This window comes from Pteropus medius, unplaced genomic scaffold, assembly GCF_902729225.1.
Source record: "Pteropus medius unplaced genomic scaffold, Ma_sr-lr_union100, whole genome shotgun sequence".
NCBI lineage: Eukaryota > Metazoa > Chordata > Mammalia > Chiroptera > Pteropodidae > Pteropus > Pteropus medius.
Genome location: NW_024349519.1, coordinates 16,891,825 through 16,912,800, shown reverse-complemented (window position 1 = coordinate 16,912,800; position 20,976 = coordinate 16,891,825). Strand labels below are relative to the sequence as shown.

Sequence of the window (20,976 nt, the reverse complement as noted above, 5' to 3'; positions counted from 1 at the left end):
TTGTAAGTATATACAGGTTGATATATTGAATTAAAAGGCAAGAAATATGATAAGAAATAATCAAAATTTTCATAGATGATTTCACAGTTCCGTTGGTTTTAGGGCTTTAGGGATGTCTTTGTTTCTGGAGCTAATTGTTGATATAGGAATATATTTATAATGTTCAATGACACCAATTAACAGTTGTAAAAGGCAGATAATGTAAATCACATCATTTTAAGGAAAAATCAATGATAAAGATATTTTTCATTTTTGTTTTTAGAGTAAAATAAGTGGTTCCACGCATATGGGCATCTAATATGTCCAAAGGAACCATAATGTAAACTTGACCTCAATTTTAAAAGTAGAAGTGAGTAAATAGGATTTGACTACCCTACCAAAAATTAACAAAATACCCAAACTGTATTTAAGTACAATTTGTTAGAATCCTATTACTGCCCATTTTCAGAGTCCTCTCTCTTATGTTTATATAATTCATTTTGTTTCTGCCATTTTCCACTCTCTGTTATATGTATTTTTTTTTTGCATTCTTGATTTTAACTAGATTTAGTGACTAGTCTTCACCCTCTATAGTCTCTTGGTATTCTGGACATTCTACATCCTGTTTGTATTCTAATCTCCTTGTTGCTACCTTATAGTTTTTATCAAATATATATAAACTTTTCTATCAGTATTTCTAATTACCACTAAGGATAAGCATTACCTTGGCAGTGGCAATAATAATTTTTGGAGCCTACTGATGACATTAAGAGGTTGTTTTGGTTTTGTTTTGGGTGTGATCATTTTCTTTAAAGATTCCAAAAATGCTTTAAATATGCAGTAAAATATTTACAGATAAAAGTATATGATGCTTGGGATTTCTTCAAAATAATCAGAGAAGGAGATAGGGAAGTATATGGAGATAAAGAGAAAAAAGATTGGTAACAAATTGGTTATTATAGAGATGGGTGATGAATACATGGAATTTATTATACTCTTCTGTATACATTTGAAATTTTCTCTAATAAAAGGTTAAAGAGATAAAAAAAAAAAGTCACATTCCTCCCCACCCCACTCCATATACAATCGACTTTAATGGTGATTTGCAAAAGCAAGTCATGGACAGATAATTTTGTTGTTATTTACACAGGCTGGAAAGGTGTGTTGAAATCAAACCACAAAGAGCCTTAGCTAGCTTAAAGAGTGTGGACTTTTTTAAAGTGTCAATGGCAAATAATTGAAGCCTTCTGAAAAATCTGTTAATATGTACAGTTTCAGTGGAAAGTATATTTTAACCTTCATTTTACATGTAAGTATTTCATCCTCCACTTTTTCCATATTTATTCAGTACAAACTAAAGTAATCCAATAGTATGTGAAAAGTCAGCCTTAACATTTTTTGTTTTCTCAAGTGATTAAAATAAACATTTCGAAGTAGTAGTTTTATTTAATCTACACTAGAGGATATTAGAGTTGATGAAGGGGTGTCATACAGTACAGTTAAGAAAATTTTCATGAGAACTATGACAATTGAAAAAGAATACTAATGAAAATGTAAATAATCTAAAATGAAATCGTCCCCCGATGTGATATTTTTATTTGACCTTAAAGGCTGATTAAGATTTTCATGAACTTAAACTCGAATCTGTGCAGTAAATTATCAAGGGGTTGTAATTAGAGTTACTTCCTTCCTAGATCTGTGAGGAAATTCCCATCACCATTGATGAGAATTGTGCATAAAGATCATGGGAAGAGCATGGCCCTTGGGTTTCCTCTTAAATAGCCTGTAGGATTTGTTATGGTTATATTAATGCACTGGTCCTTGGAGACACTGATTTCAGTTCTCTCTCTACCTTTGATTTGCTAAAAATGACAAAAATTGGGGATGGGAACCCCGAGATGTAGATATCTTTTCATCCTTTCTTCTTTATCTATAATTAATTTATTATCTTGCTCCACAAATGCCAGATCTTTAAACAACGAAAATGCTTCCAAACAATGAAAGAAAAAATATATTGCTCTAGTGATTACTAAGTGGCTAACAACTTCTCTGGAAGTTAGACTTTCTTTAGAAACTAAGGTTCCTTCTTTGTCACTGTGGTTCTGCAACACATGTGTCAGAACACTTGGCCAGGGTATTTAGAAATGTCTATGGGCAGGGGCAACAGGATTTTTACTCAGAGAAAGTCTTGAGCCACGTGGCAAATGTTGAGGAATTGTAAAATGATTCTGTGGTATTGGGGATAAGCTAAAGAGAAAAAATAAAAGATGGTAAATGTCAGATATGGTAGATGTTCAATATATATTACTGGATGAGTAAATAATAGACATGTGAGAACAAAAATACCTTCTCTATATAAAATGTTTCATTTACATATTGTAGTATTTTATACATTACACTATTTGACAATAAGCAAATGGCAGATGTCAAAGAATCAGGAAAAGCACTTGGGAGTGGGCAGATGTAAGGGCTCTGCTGCAGATTTTTAGATCAGATTCATGTTAAAAAGATCTTTTGTCTCTGTCCTAGAGAACAAATGTAATGCAATGAATTAGTTATTTACTAAGAATCTAATTTCAAGCTTTTGTCCTGGGCAAATGAATTAAATGTTTTAAAGCTGTTTATAAACACTAACTCACTTAATCTTTACAATAACTTGTGAGATAGGTACTATAATCATGATTTTATGTATGGGGAAAACGAGGCACAAAGAAATTAATTTTGTCAAAATCTCACACATGTTAAGTGTTGAAATTGAAATCTAAACCAAGTAGATCTGGCTTAAGGGTCTATTTTCTTCACCACTATTCTATACTGTCTCATGAGATGGCACTAGAGCAGAGACCTAAATAATGACAGGAGAGACCTATGAGGCTTCCTGGGGAAAATGCTCTAGGCAGAAGCAAACACATGACATAAAAGTATGTACGGCTCTCTTTCAAAGAACAGCAAGGCCAGTATGGTATAGAGTGGAAATGACTGAGGGAAAGATTGATAGCAATGAGATGGAGTGGCTTATGGGCATTGAGAAGGATTTTGGTTCTCATTTTTAGAAAAATGGAAAGCCAGAGGAGGGTGTTAAGCAGAGCAGTGATGTAATATTTAAAAACAAATATTGTGGAGATGTGTGAAGACTAGGGTGGAAGCAGAAAATCTAAATATTTAATATAAAATAAATTTATATTCAATACATATCAAAATTATACAGGCACATTTAAGTATTCAAATTTTAGTCAAAATTAATACTCATTTTACTCAAATCATAGTAATACTCTAAAAAATTTGTAGCCTTTTGGAAACTGTTGATGTGATCTTTTGTTTGATGTGGCTGTCACTAGCTAAATGATGTCCCTGTCTGAGCCATGTCATGACACAAGGGGCCCCATTAAACTTCTCCTTGACTTCCCCATTAGGATGGTCATCAGATCCTTGGCACTCCACATTTGGTTGCAGCTGGAAGGTGGCTGGCGGAACTGCCCATGCTCCATAGCTAGATTTGCCCCTGGACTCAGAAATCCGCGTCTCAGCCCCACTGTGTCTCAACATTACCTGCTCCACAGCCTGTGTCACCTCCACAAACATTGGGCTGCCACTAAGCATAAGGCAGTCATTACATGCTCTTATTACTGGTGTGGCAGCTGCCTTGGTGTGGCAGTGAGGGACCCACATCCGTGCCAGAATTGTAGGGGTTCTGATATCCACCTCAGTAGTCACTGGCTGAGTCTTATTAAGATAGACTTTTCTTTAGCAACCTGTACAAAAATGTTTCAATATTCTAACAATTGATACAGCTACATCCATATATACTGGGTGATAAGCACCCAGCCAAGACTATGGAGGAAGTGGTAGAGGCAGAGAGAATAGGTCATATTCTGGATATATTTTGAAGGCAGACTTAATAGATTTTGCTAATGAATGTGATGTATGTAAGAAAGGTGTCATGTATAACTTGCAGGTTTTGCCCTGAGTGATTGCAAGAAAGACTGATGAAAAGGAGCAGGTTTTGTTACTGGAAATGAAGCATTTGGGTTTAGACACAATAAGTTTTAAATGTGCATCAGGTATTCAAATGGATCTTCAAGTACCTCTTTGATATATGAGTCTGGAGTTCCAAGGAGTGGTTAGAATTCAGAAATTATGAGCTCAGTAACCTGATACACACTTTCCATTCACCTTGTTAGGATCATGATTCTTTTAAGATAAGATTTAAATATATGCATGATTACCCTCCTATTTCGATGTTTGTAAATATAGAAAAAACAAAATCAAATCTGTATAAAAAGCTGCACAAGAGCTCAGCTTTCTGATGTTTAGCCATGTGAAAATTAAGAATAAACCCATAGTTTATTAGCTTAGTACTTCTCTCTGTGCCCTTATTCCTCCCTTGAAGATATAGGAGCTAAGGATGATTAAATTCAGCTTTGACAGAAAATTGCACATTAGCAATTGAGATAATGCTAAATCTATATATACCAAGCCTTAATTCGGAGATTACTGTGAAAGAAATATTTTAAGATGAGAGGTGGGAAATTCAAAGAAAAAAGGTTGCAAGATTTCCATGACATATCAGGCTCAGATAGAAAAGCCAAGAGGACATTTTAAAATTTGGAACGAAAAGAAATAAAAATGAAAAATATATATAGTTTACTTGGAACAACAAATCTCAGAGAGTGACTAGAGAAAGAGAGAGAGAGAGAGAGAGAGAAAGAGAGAGAGAGAGAGAGATCTCAGAGGTGTTATTACTGTATGTATCTCTTTCACATGCTTCTTAAAATATTTTTTTTCTTGAGATTTACTTAGGGATAATTGTGTGAAAGAGGAATCACAAAACCACAGTGAATACAAAGTAAATATTTTAATAAAATATTCAATATAGTATTTTCCCTGTGGGAGCTTTTAAGAAGAAATGAGAAGCTGAAGGACATGTCTATCATTGTTGGGAACCCAGTTCTAAAATGAAACAGGAACGTTCTTAGCTTTTCTCCAAAGCTCCTTGTCTAGTTTTGCCAGCAGGCTGCCTAGAGGACCAGAGAAGGACCAAGTGAATGAACAGAATCTATTTTGAAGCTGATAGAGTTAAGTAGTTTTTGCCTTGAGCTTTTAACCAGGTTCAGTATCATGGAGAAGGCACCATACTAGTTGGTATAGAAAGATGTTAACAACACAATTTTGTCCCCCTCCCCCATACTATTTGTATTTCCAGTGAACAATAAAAACAGAGAAATCTGTAGTTTCACCCACTAAGCATTTCAAACAGAATCATTCCTTGGCCAACTTTTGTATTCAAGGTCTATTACTATTAATGTAATTCTTGTGTTTTGAATTGAGAGCATAGTATTTCCTAAACATAACTAAAGCATACCACTGCAAATATTACATGTATGAAACAATTGTGAGCCAAGACTCCTCTACCTTGTGTGTTACTGTTTTATTGATACAGAAAGTGCTATTGTTTGAATATGAATATCATTTAGTGCATTAAGATGTAAAAGAACAAATTACTATGTTCCAGCTCTAATACAGTCCGATAGTGCCCTGCCTGAAGCATCTCAACACTTGATAAAAGACTGTCATGATTCTGATGTATTTTGATTTCCTTCTGGAGTCATAAATTGTACCTTCGGCACAATAAGGGATGAGTTGTTCCTTCGGATAGAGTTGCTCCTCCTCATGGAATTATTTCTTCTCATGGAATTGCGCTTCCTCAGGGAATTTTGATGGGACAGTTCACTCTTCTGAAGGGTCTGAATAAGGATGGAAGGCTTCTCATCCAGCTCTCGGGCACTGCACCTTGGAGCAGCTACTTTAACAGTGTTTCCAAACTTGGAGTAATCCACAGAATACACTCCTTCCTCTTCAGTTACAATAGACACAAAGCGATGGCCCCATTGGATCTCCTCAGCAATGTAGGAGGTTCTTGCCTGTGTGGTAATGCCAGTAGTTTCAACCACTCCTTCCAGAATCACTATGACCTCTAGGTCTTGGTTAGCAAGGTCAGTTGCTGAGATATCATACAATGGGCTGCGCTTGTCAATCACATGGCAGATGATCAAAGGGGCCACCAGAAAAATGTTGTTACTGTCAATTGGGTTATCAACAGGAATGTCCAGCTGGTGAATAGGTACCACCTCCCCTTCAGGTGTAGTTGTTTTCTTGACCACCTGGATGCGCACCGAGGCACTAATAATCATGCTTTTCCTCAGGTCGCCCACTCGGAACATAAAGCACAGTTTGCCATTTCGAACAGCAATCACAGCATGGCGGCTAAAAATCAAAGTTTCTGCCCTTCTGTGAGCCTGAGCTGTTTTCATGAAAATACAGCCCAACATGACTGCATTGATGATCAGACCCACGATGTTCTGGAGAATCAACACTGTGATGGCCAGAGGGCATTCCTCTGTCATCATTCTCCCTCCAAATCCAATGGTCACTTGAACCTCAATGGAGAAGAGAAAAGCAGAGGTGAAAGACCTGTAAGGATAACATCAAGAACAATGCCATCAGATCAAATTTTGACTAATGAAATTTTGACTAACGACCGAGCTAAATTTTTTTTTCAACTTCATAAACATTATTTTTCTAGAATGAAATGTCTAAACTGAATTTGTCATTTTTTTTCCTCCAAAAGCTACTACATGCCTTTGGAAAGATAAGCCAACTTAACTTGTCAAATGCCTAATTCTCTCTCTCTCTTCTGCATGCATCTACCTCCAAACTTCTGGGACACAATACTATTAATGTTTTCTAGGTCATGAAATGATGGGCCTACTTGTGTGAAAGCTTTAAAATAATAAATATACACATTTATGTTTATAGGCACTTTTATTTTGTAAAATAATTTACTTCACGAAGGCATAGTTTACTTTGCGAAACTTTTTGCCAGGTAGATGTTTATTATTTATAGCATGTCTGTCTTTAAGTGACTTGAGTCATATGGAAGGTACTGACTAATGAGTGAACTTATTATTATTCACAACCTTTAACTCATATGCATTAGCTAACACTTATTGTGTACCTTATATAGAGAAATCACAATCCTAAAAAGTGGTACAAAACACATCATTCAAAAATACTAGTATTTTTTAACAAAAAAAAGAGAATGTTTTGCCATTTGGAAAGAAAAATGTTTTCTTACTGATTGTCTCATTTTGTTTTGTAAGTGATCTGGAGAATGCTGAAGCTATTAAGGAGGAATTTGAGGCAGAGATGAGTAAATGACTGGGTTGAGATCACATAATAAGAAATTGAATCCTCTCAATTCTGGCCTATGTTCTGAAAGGGGCAAAGGGAAGGGTCAATAGTGTCAGGATTTTCTTGGGAAATGTTTCCAAATTTCACATTTCTTCCATATCCCAGTGAATAAATGTTTATTTGGTAGGTTTAGGGTGGACCTGGGTGAGGCTTTTGAAAAGCTCTCAGGTGACTCTGATTTATCTCCCTGGTTGAGAAGCACTACATTTGGTTATTCTTATCATTAATTTATTCACTGAACCACATATCGATACTGCTGTGGCTTCTTAGTAGAAATGACATTAGTCCTGTACTTGCCTCCAACCCCAATTTCAAACTTCTTTAATTTTGTAGAACATCAGCCATGCATAGGCCATTAGTCAAAGAATTATTTATTACTACCACACACAAGAGTGAGCAAAGTGTATATTGTTTATGAAAGAATTTAATTATAAACATTATGTGGTGCAAGACCCAGCATTTTATGGACAACCATTGTATGGAAAAACCTCAAGAGATGAAAGTGTTTAGCTGCTCATTTATTTTACTAAAGAGAAAGAGAGTTATTCATATGAAAGGGAAAGTGAGTCATCCTAAAATGAAGATGGTAAAAAGTTATTTGGACATACTGGTGAGTATGCATCACAATAAGTTGTTTCCAATTTTGATATGGTGGGATGCTGAACTTATGAAAGAAAATGAAATGCAAAGAATTAGAAATGTTATTAGTCATCTTCTGGGAGAGAAGAGAGTATTTTCTATTTCTATAGTTCTGGTGAAAAATTTATTTATTATATATGATTTGTTATGATTAAACTGCATGTTGAGATTAAAGTATAAATAGTATTATAACGTAATAAAACCAGTAAGATTTTAACCTTTAACATTTAAATCATTTAAAAATTATTTAAAGATGTCAAATAATTTTTTTAGACAAAAAGTCCAATTTAAAATGCTAAAATTAAAGTTTAGTTTCCCTTAACCAGCTGAGATAGGATAGCAGTGGGAATTCTAATGGGGGTGAGAATCACAAGTGAGAAATCATTCTGGAGCAAAGGAATGTGGCAGAGAACAGGAGCCAGGAGTAGGCAAAGTGGTCACTGGGTGCCTTAGCAACACGGGAGCACAGAGCCCTAAAGGTCAAAGAGGAACTGAAACACACAACCTCCTTTAAAAGAATATACTAGAAGATGGCAGACTAGGTAAACGATGTGCTTGCCTCCTTCTACAACCACATCAAAACTACAGAGCAACCATCATTGAGAACCGCCTGAAGAACAGCTGTGCAGAAGTTCTACAATTAAGGATGTATAGAAGAAGCTAAGTCCAGACTGGTAGGAGGCGCAGAAACACAGAAAGGGCAGGCCCCACACTCATAGTGTGACAGTTAAGAAATGGGAGGGATATCTCAACTGTGAAAATTCCTCCTACCCTGAGAAGCAAAAGGTCCCATTCCTACACCAGGCTCCCCAGCCAGGGCTCCAGTGCCAGAAAGACAAGTCCCCATAAGTCTGACTGAAAATCAGAGGGGATTCTGTCCAAGTGAGACAGAGGGCTGCTTGAGTCACAGGCATTCCTCTTAAAGAGCCCCATACATAGACTCACCCGTTGACAGACTCACTCGCTTTGAGCTCTAGTGCTGGGGCAGCAACTCCAAAAGCGCCAGGGACATATGAGTAGAAACTGAATTGTCTTTGGTTTTAGGGCACGGGCTGGAGGGGCAGCTTTTTCCCAGATAGAAGTATTGGCAGATGTCATTGTTCCTTTGTTGAGCCTTCTCTCCACCCAACCTACATGTGTAGGTGGGTGCCAAGTCTGTCTCCATCAAACTGGCTAACACCATTTGTCCTTCCCTGGTGATTCCCTGAGACTCTGCCCCACCCAACTTGTAGGCCCACCAAACCTGCTTCCACTGGCTTTTTCATACAAATGGCTTGTCTTGACTAACGCTGTGGACTTTCCTAAAATCTCTCCAAGGTTCATAAGCCCCAACCAGCATGTGGCCTCAGCATGCCCTGTACCTCTTGCTAAGCAGTCCCAAGCCCGGCACTAGTGTCAGCCAGCCTTGTTTCACAGCTTAGCCTCTCCCAGGCACCTCCAACCCCAGTACAAGTGGCAACCATCAGCAGATCACTTTGTAGCTCACACCAGATGGCCCAGAGCCAGGCACAGGCAGCTGCTAACCATGGCCTGCACCGAAGCCCCTCCAAAGAGGCCCTAGCACCAACACACCTGGTGGCCAGCTTCAGACCACACCACAGCACCACCCAACTACCTCCACAAACACGCCCAAAGGGCAGACTCAGCAGGCACCAAAGCCCCACTAAAGCAAATCCTGCTCCATGGGGTCAGCCCTTGCATGACAGCTCCTCCACTGTAGTCACAGCCAGTCCTAACAGCCAGTCAGCCTGAGGGTCAATCCCACCCACTGATGTGCTAACAGTAATCAAGGCTCAACTACAAGAGGAGAGCACACGCAACCCACACAAGGGATTCACCTGAAGCAACCAGCTCAGGTGATCAAGGAGATCGTGCCATTGGGCCCCACAGGACACTTATTATATAAAGCCACTCTACCAAGACTGGGAGACATAGCAGCTCTACCTAATACATAGAAAGAAACACAGGGAGGCAGATAAAATGAGGAGACAAAAAAAAAACATGTCCCAAATTAAAAAAAAAAAACCAACAGAACCAAACTCCAGAAAAAGAACTAAACAAAATGAAGACACGCCATCTACTAGATACAGAGTTTAAAACACTGGTTATAAGGTTGTGTAATGATCTCAGGGAGAACTTTAACAAAGAGTTAGGAAACAAAAATAGAGATAGAAAACATAAAAAAAGAACCAATCGGAAATGAAAAATTCTGTAACTAAAATGAATATGTTAGAGGCAATCAACAACAAATTAGATGAAGCAGAGGACTGAGTCAGTGATTTGGAAGATGAGGTAGCAGAAAACATCCAATCAGAATAGCAACAAGAAAAAAAGAATCAAAAAAAAAAAATGAGGATAGTTTAAGGGACCTCTGGGACAATATCAAGCATACCAACATTTGCATTGTAGGGTACCAGAAGAAGAGAAAGAGCAAGGAATTGAAAACCTATTTTAAGAAATAATGATGGAAAATTTTCCTAACCCGGTGAGAAAAATAGATATACAAGCCCAGGAAGCAGAGTCCCAAACAAGTTGAACCCAAAGAGACCCACACCAAGACACATCATAATTATAATACCAAAGTTTAAGACAGAGAATCTTAAAAGCAGCAAGAGAAAAGCAGTTAGATACTTACAAGGGAGCTCTCAAAAGCTTATCAGCTGATTTCTCAACAGAAACTTTGCAGGCCAAAAGGGATTGGCATGAAGTATTCAAAGTGATGATAAGCAAGGTCCTACAACCAAGATTACTCTACCCAGAAAGACTTTCATTTAGAATCGAAGGAGAGATAAAGAGCTTCCAAGACAAGAAAAAACTAAGGGAGTTCATCACCATCAAACCAGTATTACAGGAAATGTAAAGGAACTTCTTTAAAAAGAAAGAAAAAAGATCAAAAATATGAATGATAAAATGGCAATAACTACATATCTATCAATAATTACCTTAAATATAAATGGATTAAATGCTCCAATCAAAGGATATAAGGTGGTTGAACGGACAAGAAAACAAAGCACATATGCTGCCTACAAGAGATTCACTTCAGATTGAAAGACACACATAGATTGTAAGTAAAGGTATGGAAAAAGATATTTCATGAAAATGGAAATTTTAAAAAAGCTGATGTAGCAATATTTATATTAGACAAAACAGACTTTAAAACAAAGGCTATAACAAGAGACAAAGAAAGACCCAGTAATTCCACTTCTGGGTATTTATCTGAAGAAACCCAAAACACTAATTCAAAAAGATATGCATTCATATGTTCATTGCAGTATTATTTACAATAACCAAGATATGGAAGCAACCTAAGTGTGCATCAATAGATGAATGGATAAAAAAAGTGATACATATATACAATGGAATATTACTCAGCCATAAAAAAAGAATGAACTCTTGCCATCTGCAACAACATGGATGGGCCTAGAGGGTATTGTTCTGAGTGGAGTAAGTCAGACAGAGAAAGACACATGCCAAATAATTTAACTTACATGTGGAATCTAAAGAAAAAAATAAATAAACAAAACAAAAACAAACTCATAGTTACAGAAAACATTTTGATGGTCAACAGATGGGAGGGGAGTTAGGGAAATGGGTGAAAAAGAGGAAGGGATTAAGAAGTATAAAACAGTTACAAAATGGTAGTTACAAAACAGTCATGGGGATATAAAGTATACCATAGGGAATAGAGTCAATAATACTATAATAACTACGTATAGTGTCAGATAGGTACTAGATTTATCCGGGTGATCACTTTTTAAGTTATATAAATATCTAATAGCTATGTTGTACACCTGAAGCTAATACAATATTGTATATCAACTGTAATTGAAAAATTTAAAAAATATTTTAAAATATCCTGGAAAAAATAAAGTGCTAAAATTGTTATGCTGATAAAAATCAACTTTAACTCATATTTGCAACACCATTTGTCATACTGAAATTAATGTTTAAAAATATTGAATGGATATCATTTTTGATTATACGTCTTTAATTGCTTAATGACTTAATTTTTCACAGAAAAAGTCAATATATTTGTCATAAATAAAAGTTGTCATTTATTTTCCAGGTTTATCACTTTCGTTTATCTCTTTTATGAGCGTCTGATGCATGTTTATTAAAAATTTATCTTAATATGGAAACGATTCACCAATAACAGTGTCAATAAATTTCTTAAAGAGAAATATAAATAATATTTAACCTGCAAATATCTGTTATTTTAGTTGTTTCCTTTATATCTGATGTACTGATGATCTATATTTTTCACCTTTATTTTCTTTGAGACAAAAGTTTAGGACAAGTTTATGATAAAAAATTATCTATTTGATGGTAAAAGGCAATAGTTCAATTCATTATAGTTTTCTTTTCCTCAAAATCCAACCTGAAATCTGTGGCATGTGATATCCCTCTTTGGTATATTGGCATTGCAAATATTTAGGAAATGGAAGAATAGACAAGTTTACACTCTGGGTTTCTGCTTCTTGTATTGGTATGTTAGTTTCATAAGATATCAGTGTCAGTAAAGGTCTCATTCTTTACAGTTTCCTGGCAAAATGGTGCTTGTTCAAGTTGCTTTGCTTGATGCATTATGTAAATTTAGAATATTCAGAAAATGTTCTGGAAAAGTTTCTAGTATTATTACTATTGTTTTGCTTCAAAGTGCACATTTGTGCAATTGATATAAATAAAATCTTTTTATCGTCCAACAAAACTGATTTAGAGACAAATCATCCCAATCAAATGTTCTTCGGTCATGTGAGAATATAAGAGAAAAATCACTGAGATCAAATTCACTTTACTTATCTTTGAAATACTTATGGTATAAGAGACAGAAGCAAGAGTTAGGCAGTTTAAAAACTGTCTTGTTCCTAGCCTATTAATGTTTTTGAAGAAAACCACATTAAGTCGCTTCTGAATAATGTCTTCCATTAAAAATCTGGACTAATTTCCATTAAAATTAATTTTTTTTACTTCTGCATCTTAGCATAACTTTTAACATTGAAATCCAGTGCAATCAGTCGTTTATGATAATCTTGATCAAGAGAGGTTTATATTTATTTCATTTTTAGTAGATTTTTAATCTAGGACACCTCTATACCAGTGTTTTCCCATTTTTTCTCACTATTTCTGAAAATGTCATGGTTAAGAGAAATCATGGAAAACTATTACTAGTATTTGCACAATATTTTTTGCTGATCAGAGATAGTTACTTGTGGACACTGGAACTATGGACAGCAGCTTTTCATACTGAAAACTAAGTATTTGTTTTGGGGGGTATTTTGCCCCCCCCCCGTTTTTTTTTAAATTAAGGCACTCTGTGAAATCCTTTGAGCCACAATCTTTTTTTCTTTTTTAAATAACCGGTATAATATTTTCAAGGCTAGCCCAAAAGTGAAGCTTCCCATTTTCGTAGATGCCTCATCCATAAAGCTGCATTTAAAACGATTTTTAAAATGCGTTAGATTAGTTTTCCTGCTTTTTTTGTTGTTGTTGTTTCTGAAGGTACTAAAGCAAACCCTTTATTTTACTTTCAACAAAATAACAGAGATGGGAGAGCAGTTTAATATTTTTTTCTACATCATTTTCAACTCTTGCTTCATCCCATTGCATTCTTACCTGACATTAGTCACACACACAGTGGACTCCAAACCACTTTTCTCCATTCCACTTTTCTCCATGTAAGCATAGATATCCCCATGAGCAAAGGCCACCAGCCACCACATGATGGCGAAGAGCAGCCAGCTGCAGAGGAACGACATGGTAAAGATGACCAGCGTGTGGCGCCATTTCAGGTCCACCAAGGTAGTGAAGATGTCTTGAAGGAACCTGCCTTGCTCACGGATGTTCTTGTGCGCTAGGTTGCAGGCCCCGCTCTTGGCGATAAAGCGGGCTTTAGGAAGGCGGTCGCGGATGCGCGGCTTGCGCAGGTTCTCCGCGGCGATGCGCGCCAGCACATACTCCTCGGGGATGATGCTCTTTCTGGCCAACATCGTCCTGTCACCATAGCCAGTCTATCCACCTGTCTCTGACTTGCCTTTCTTTTTCTGGAGACCCGTCCTCCTGCACGAGGGAAACGATGATTAAAAACTCACATACTCGCCTCCACAAACCCATTTCTTCATTTCTTCAGCCCTTGCATTCGGGGGGTCGAAGTGACATGCAAAACTAAAGGCAGGATTTTATTAATCTAAACACGAATTTAGTTTATACTTGAGTTCTGGGATCCCGGAGAAATTTTTTGGTCTGAATTAGAATTGTTTCAATTGTCCTTATCGTTTTGAACACATATGGATACAGCCTCAGTTAAGCAAAACCAGGAGGCTTCCTTTAAAGAGCAGGCTCAATGAAAATTCTCTGAGATTAACCGCGTCTGTAGATTAGGGCAAGGAAACAAGCACGCGGGGTCTATGGCGAAAATTAAGGCCATCTGGGTATTGCAATCTACTTACTAAAGTATTTACATGATACAGCAATATAAAAAGTAAAGAGCGGGAAATTCTTCCTTCGTTATTTTTAGAAGTAGGCAAAGAAAAGGCTGTGGCCTCTTGCGCAGTATAAATAACGTTCAGTATAATTAGACAAAATAATAAGCGATGTGCTATGTAACGTGAAAATCACGGATAAGTATTTTAAATTTCAAACAAGTATTAGTTGCATTTAAAAAATATTTCCCATAATATTATAAATTGAAAACTTCTTTTCAACGAAGGGATCAAACATACAAGCTGCAGGGAAAACCCGGAAAATAGTCTGCGGGCTGCGGATAGAGTTAAAAGAGTGTTCCCGGACAAGTTCATCCAACACTGAAACCTCTACTGTGTTTTGCATTTTAAATCATTTGCGGGGAACGCGGACAGCCCTCCCTCGGCTCCAGCGGAGGAGCGTTGAAACTTACAGACTCCGGGCAGCGGGTGCGGCGGCTGCACCTCCGGGCACACGCCGGCGGACCGCAGGCAGGTCCCTCGCTCTCCCATCCCAGCGGGAGGGAGCCGGGATCACGAATGCCAGAGGGACAGATCCCAAGGCCGCGTGTCCTAGGGAGAAGAGTTAAAATAATAAAAGGTGCAACTGAATCTGAACGCGGAGAGGGCTGGAGGAAGGGGGATGGGTGTAGATCTTCCCCTCCCCCTGCTCATCTGTACTCCCTAGGCCTCTGGAGTGGGCCGAGGAGGGGCTGGGTGGGGGGAGAGAAGCTTGGGGATGATGCTCCACAAATAAGCCTCCCAGTTCAGGCTTTGACGCGCGCCAGACCTCAGAGGCCGCCAAAGTTGCCGAGGTGGGGGCGGGAGTAGAGGTGGGAGGGGGCGCGTCCCGGGGAGGTAGGGAGCAGGCCAGAGGGAGGGGCGACGGGGGAGGGCGGGACCAGTAGAACTAGTTCTTTTTCCAGTAGCTGTGACCCCCTGCTGTCAGCATGACACGCTCATCTTTAAAAGGCTCCCTGCTCCAGGGAGAGAACTTTATGAGTCTAAATTCACTGACGTAAAGAGAACTTTTTTTTTGTAACCTGGGTAAATAACTGGACTACTTAAGATTGAATAAAACCACATAGAGATGAAAAAAATAGTCTTTTAAGGCTTTCAAGCTCTGTGCACACACATTTATTTACATTAAATTGAGTCTAGTAAGGATGATACAGGTGGAAGATGTTCTGAAACTCATCATAGCAAACTGTTTCTTCACCAGCCAAAGATAGTTCTCAGGGAATTACACACACACACACACACACACACACACGCACGCACGCACCGCACGCATAACAAGTAGAAGAAAGAAAAAAAAAAAACTCGAAGTCTCTTCCAATGAGAAATTTTACCCCAAACAGGGACAGCTGTCAACACTTTGGAACTCAAATGGTCGTTCTTCAGTTCTTGGTTGCTTTCTGAAATCTTGCAGCTTCTCCATTGTCTAGATGATCTGAATAAAACAGAATTGCATACGAGAAGGGTTATGCAGTAAATATCTTTCTATAGTTTTTTGAAAAGGAGCCAGCAAAGGCAAACGGCTTTCTCCCACAGGTCAAGCCTCCTGGTTTGGCACTTGTCTTAATGGAAACTTTAATTCTTGGAAATTTCATGTATTTTCCAAGACTCAGGGCAGAAAGTATATGAAGCATAAACAATGTGTTCATTTAATTATCAAAAAACCCTAAAATTAGTCTTTAATGAAAGCAAATGAAGAATAATTTCCCTCCTTTTGGTATCCAAAGATCTGCTTAACCCCTTCAAGCCTAGGGATCCTAGTCTGATAGAGATTCTTTCTACTGCTGTTAATTTTTGCCACCAATTGTGTGTTGGTTTTACTACAAGTATGTGAGGGCCAGCTTGAATGGTTAATCCCCTCCTTGTTCTATTTTACAGTTGAGCTTGGTACAACATATTCCCTAATATTTTGGCAGGGTAACATTCATTGAACATCTATTTTGTGAAGGGTTTTTATTGTTTTAAGTTTATGTATATCATAGTTTCTATTCCTAAGGCAGACAATTGTAGTAGAGACAAGACTTTGACTATGAACTCTACTATAAGCATAGATGTGACTAGAATGAGAAAGGACAGACATACAACTAAAGTGCCATGGGAATTTAAATAAGAGTTACTGAGACTAGGAGACTAAGAAAAGCTTCATGAATTACTTTGGCATCTGATCTAGCCTTTGAAGGACCAGATATATTGGGAGTATGTAGAAAAGCAGAGAAAAGATATTCCACAGAAAGAAAACATCATGAACGAAGTTGTGGAGTATTGACAAGAGTGGGCTATGTTGTAGTAATAAACTAAATTAATCAGCATTGATGATGCAAAGTCAGCAAGACAGCAGCAGGATTGGATGCTTGAGTCCAGTCCTCTCTGAGCGGCTTCTGTCACCACCACTGTCAGCATATAATGGGTTATTCATGTACTTATCCCTTCGCCTCCACACACATACAATCCATGAAGTTGAGGGCTGCAGAAGGGCAGGGCTGTGACTTGTTTATCTTTGTATCCTAAGCCTCTAGGACAGCTCAAATTATAGAGGTGCTAAAAAAATCCTTTTGAATCAATGAGTGGAAAAGATAAGATTAAAAGGCATATTGGAACCTTGGAAAACAATGCAATCTTAAATGCTCAATAAAGGAGTCTGGGCAGTCTTCAGTAGGTATTAGTAAGCCATAGAAAGATTTTGATTAGAGTCAAAATAAATGCTTGCTTTAGGAATATTGAGCAGGAGGTAGAGGCTATGATGACATTGCTAAGTAGAGCCCTTCCCTCAGGCTCCAAAATTCTGTGATTGGCAGGCAGAAAGGGACACTGGAAACTATTGTGTTAGAGGAGGAATGAGGTCTGGAACTAATAAGTAATGTCAGTGGGCAATATACAAATATACACAAAAGGAATATTATACAGATTCAACACTGGGAGAGGAAAAACTCAGAGGTAACTGTGATATTTATTGCAGTGACAGAACAAGTAAGAAAATTGAAATGTGAAGAGATGAACTGCTGAGGAGAATTATGAGATTTGCAACAAATAAATTCATATCTGAACCCTGTTCTTTTGAAAATATCTGAAACTTCTGTTCTTTTGGTATAATGCCTATTTAGGTCTCAGTATCTTTTCTAGTAAGATATATTCTTCCAAGTATGTGATTTTAAGCAGTTTTAACTTGTTTTAAAATGACAAACTATACTATACCTTTTATTAGTCAATAATTTAAGTTGATTAATTCAAAATAAGGGCACTAACAATATACACAATAAAGGTCAAATTTTAAAATGTTAAGTAAAATTTTGACAATAGAATGCCTAAAAATAAATAGCCATTTAGAAAAAAAGGTATGAAAATGTACTATAAAAATATTAGATTTTCTTTTTCTTTTGTCTTTCCATTCCCTTCCTGTCAATTTCTTTAAATCAACGCTTTATGCCTTTTTCCTTTAACTAGTTTTTCTGTCCTAGGTGGAAGCTGCACGAGCACACATTGTTTGTTGTTATCACCACTTATCCAGTGTCTGCAATTGTTCCTAGCTTCGAGAAGTAGTTACTCAATAAATCCTTGTTAAAAGAAGGAAAGAATGGAAAAAGTGCTCATAACATGGTGTTTCTCTCTTTCTTGCATTTACTCTAAATCTCATCTCTCCTCCCTTCCTGTTTTTATAACCATTTCCCATTGCCTACAAAGGTAATCTGAAGTTTGGAGATCTCTTTTGAAGTCTATGGCCATACCTGTCTGCAAAGATTCCCTTCCTCATCACCTTTCCCTTCTCTCTTTACGCTATTGTTTTTTCCACTTCAAACTATCCACTTCTTCCTTCCTCAGCACCTCCTCTAACCACTCCAGGTCAGCAATACTCAGACTTGTTTGTCATTTTCTGGCTATGTTTCTCTTTACAACTTGATTTTGAGCTTAATGGAGACATACCTGTATCCCACAAAGGCCCTTCTGTATAATGAGTAGTAGCTTAATAAATATTTATTATTGATTGATCTCTAGTTCCTCTCCTTTTTGATCATATTATGGTCCAAACAGTGAACATTTAAATTTACCTCTGAGAAATTTGTGAAGGAAACCAATTAATCTTTCAAAAACATTTACTACTTTGGGTTTATTTTATTGGTTTACTTATTTAATTACTATTTTGCTGTTATCCACTAAAGTACATGTTTTTCTTAACTGTTCTATAATTCTCCTAATTGTTATTTCAGAAGTGAAGACTTATTTGTGCACTACTTATAGAGGAGACTAGAAATAAGTTTACAACAGAGCTAACTTTTAAAATCTTATAATTTTCTTGACTGTTCAGGAATTCTGTTAGATCTGTTCATATTGCATACCAGAGAAATTTATGCAGTTGGAAAGCAATTCAAGGATATCTGTTCACTTGTAAGTAAAAATCCATTAGGTTCATTTTAGAGACCCTCTGAGCATTTTATTTGTAGATAAAGAAGTTTCTGCAATTTTCATTCTCCAAAGAAACCAAGTTTGTCAGGTGCCTTCAAACAAGTGGAGAAAGTATTAGGTTGATGCTTTTCCTAATTTTCTGTTGCTCTGATTATCGCATACAATCAGGGAAGTCCTTGAACGTACTCCTGAGATAAGGAGTAAAACTCTTGCATGTGATGATCTTGCCTTTGACTTGACTTGTGAATTTTGAACTCTTGGATTTCCTGGGCCATATTAGATGTAAGGATTTGGACAGTCTTCAAAATGGCAATGGAAACAATTCATGTTAGCAGCCCAAATAAAGGTTGGTCTATTTGCTTGGTATGCTGCTTTATTAGTGTCCTCATATAAACCACATATTGGAACATATTGCTTTGGAATCAGCTTAATAAAACTGTTACATAAACTAGTAATCAAAACAGCATGTTATAAACTCACTTTTTTGAAATTATCATGAAATGAGAATGACAATATAACCTTTCGTACTTATCTGTTCCAGTAAGTTCAGAGAACTTTTTTTTTGAGATATATATTTATTCATGTGCAAAAAAAGTCTTACTCTTTTTTAAATTAGGTCACCCCATTTTTTTGAAGGATATCTATGAGAACCATTCGTGAAAACGACTTCCATGCAACTTGCATGTTCAGTTCTTCAAACTTCAATTCAGCGAATAGGAAGGGGCTATTATTAACAATAACTACCTTTTAATACACATCTAGGTGAACAAATAAAGTCCTGGCAATGGATTCTCAGGGAGGAAGCTGTTAGCAAACAAGTAGACGACTAATACATTACATAATTATCAATGGTGTCAAGATTTATAAAGAAAATAAAGCAAGATAAGATTGAAAGTAACTGGGACTGAAGGTTAGCAGTCTTACATAGAGTTCAGAAAAGGCCTCTTTAAGAAGGTGAAATTTGAAAAAAGAATCAGCAAGGTGCTTCAGGCAGCTCAAGGAAATAGCTTGGTGTGTTTAAAGAACAGTTAAAAGATCAATATATTGTATGGAGAAGAAGAAAAGCAGGAGATGAGATAGGGAAAGTGAGAAGCGTATTCACTGATTTGTCCATCTCTCCATTTACTCAGTGAATGAAGATTGAGAGTCTGCAGTCTGCATATACTAGGCTATTAAAAACATTGACTTAATTCTTGAGATAGCTATATATTAGGTTATTTTCTTCATTTTACACGAGTTGATTAGAGTATAGCTAAATTACTTGTCTAAACTCAAGTACATGTATGTGGAAAGTTAACGACAAACTCAAAACATCTGATCTCAAGTCTTATGCTTTTCTCACTGGAAAATATCTCAAAGAAATAATTATTCATCCATGATCTAACTACATGAGAAATACCCGATAACATTATTGTATGCCCCTCCAGACTTTCATTGAGCAAGGACAGAATAAAATACAAAATCTTATTAAAATATCTTTAATGAGAAAGTATAAGTACTTCTAAAATAAATAAAGCACATATGTATAGTGCCAGATGGATATTAGATTAATCAGGAGGCACCACTTAGTAAATTATATAAATGTAAATTATATAAATGTCTAACCACTATGCTGTAAACCTGAAACTAATATAGTATTGAATATCGACTGCAATTGAAAAATAAAAAATTTTAAAAAGTTCCCCTGGAGATTCTCTTGCCCACTCAGGTAAACAAACCTTATAGAATTGTTATGAGGCCAAGATGACACAATCTATAGAAACTACTTAGGATAGAACCTGGTCTGTGACGAGTACTTAATAAATGTTAGTTCTTATTCCTACATTAGGACTTGTTTGGGCTTGGTGATGGGCAAAAGGATCTCAGAGCTAAGTATGGAGGTGGGAAGGGGTGAAGAAGATATAGACACACAGATTCCTTTATTTTTAACTATCTTTCGTAATCTAATATTAAGAAAACATAGTATCATTTTGTAGATTATTATTTTTGAAAACTTACCAACCTTTAGAGTGCTAACCAATACTTGTACTGGCATCTCCTCAACTCGTGAATTTAATCAAGACATTGGGGACTGAAAGGGAGCCAACCAAGATATGGTAATAAAATAAGGACCTAGGAAATCAACATGTCTGTTTTATTGTAATAGTGTCTCCAAGAGAAAAGTGGTTCCCTCAATCAAGTACAGAGTACCAGTGGTAATTATTTTCTGCCAGTAGGGCACAAAATGCTAGTA

The 20,976-nt window shown here is 36.8% G+C and overlaps 1 protein-coding gene across 2 annotated transcripts; it reads right to left on the bottom strand.

Moving 5' to 3' along the window:
- Nucleotides 1-4,814: 4,814 nt before the first annotated feature.
- On the bottom strand, nucleotides 4,815-15,250 carry KCNJ8 (potassium inwardly rectifying channel subfamily J member 8). Of its 2 annotated transcripts, none has more exons than XM_039882531.1 (4): nucleotides 15,230-15,250; nucleotides 14,762-14,900; nucleotides 13,483-13,926; nucleotides 4,815-6,450 (listed from the first exon to the last, which is right to left on the bottom strand). In XM_039882531.1, the coding sequence occupies exons 3-4, from the start codon at nucleotides 13,854-13,856 to the stop codon at nucleotides 5,550-5,552; spliced, it is 1,275 nt and encodes a 424-aa protein (XP_039738465.1). In that variant the 5' UTR covers nucleotides 13,857-13,926; nucleotides 14,762-14,900; nucleotides 15,230-15,250; the 3' UTR covers nucleotides 4,815-5,549. The 2 variants fall into 2 exon arrangements, with proteins under 2 accessions (XP_039738465.1, XP_039738464.1); XM_039882530.1 differs by lacking the exon at nucleotides 15,230-15,250 and adding an exon at nucleotides 15,118-15,138.
- Nucleotides 15,251-20,976: the final 5,726 nt, after the last annotated feature.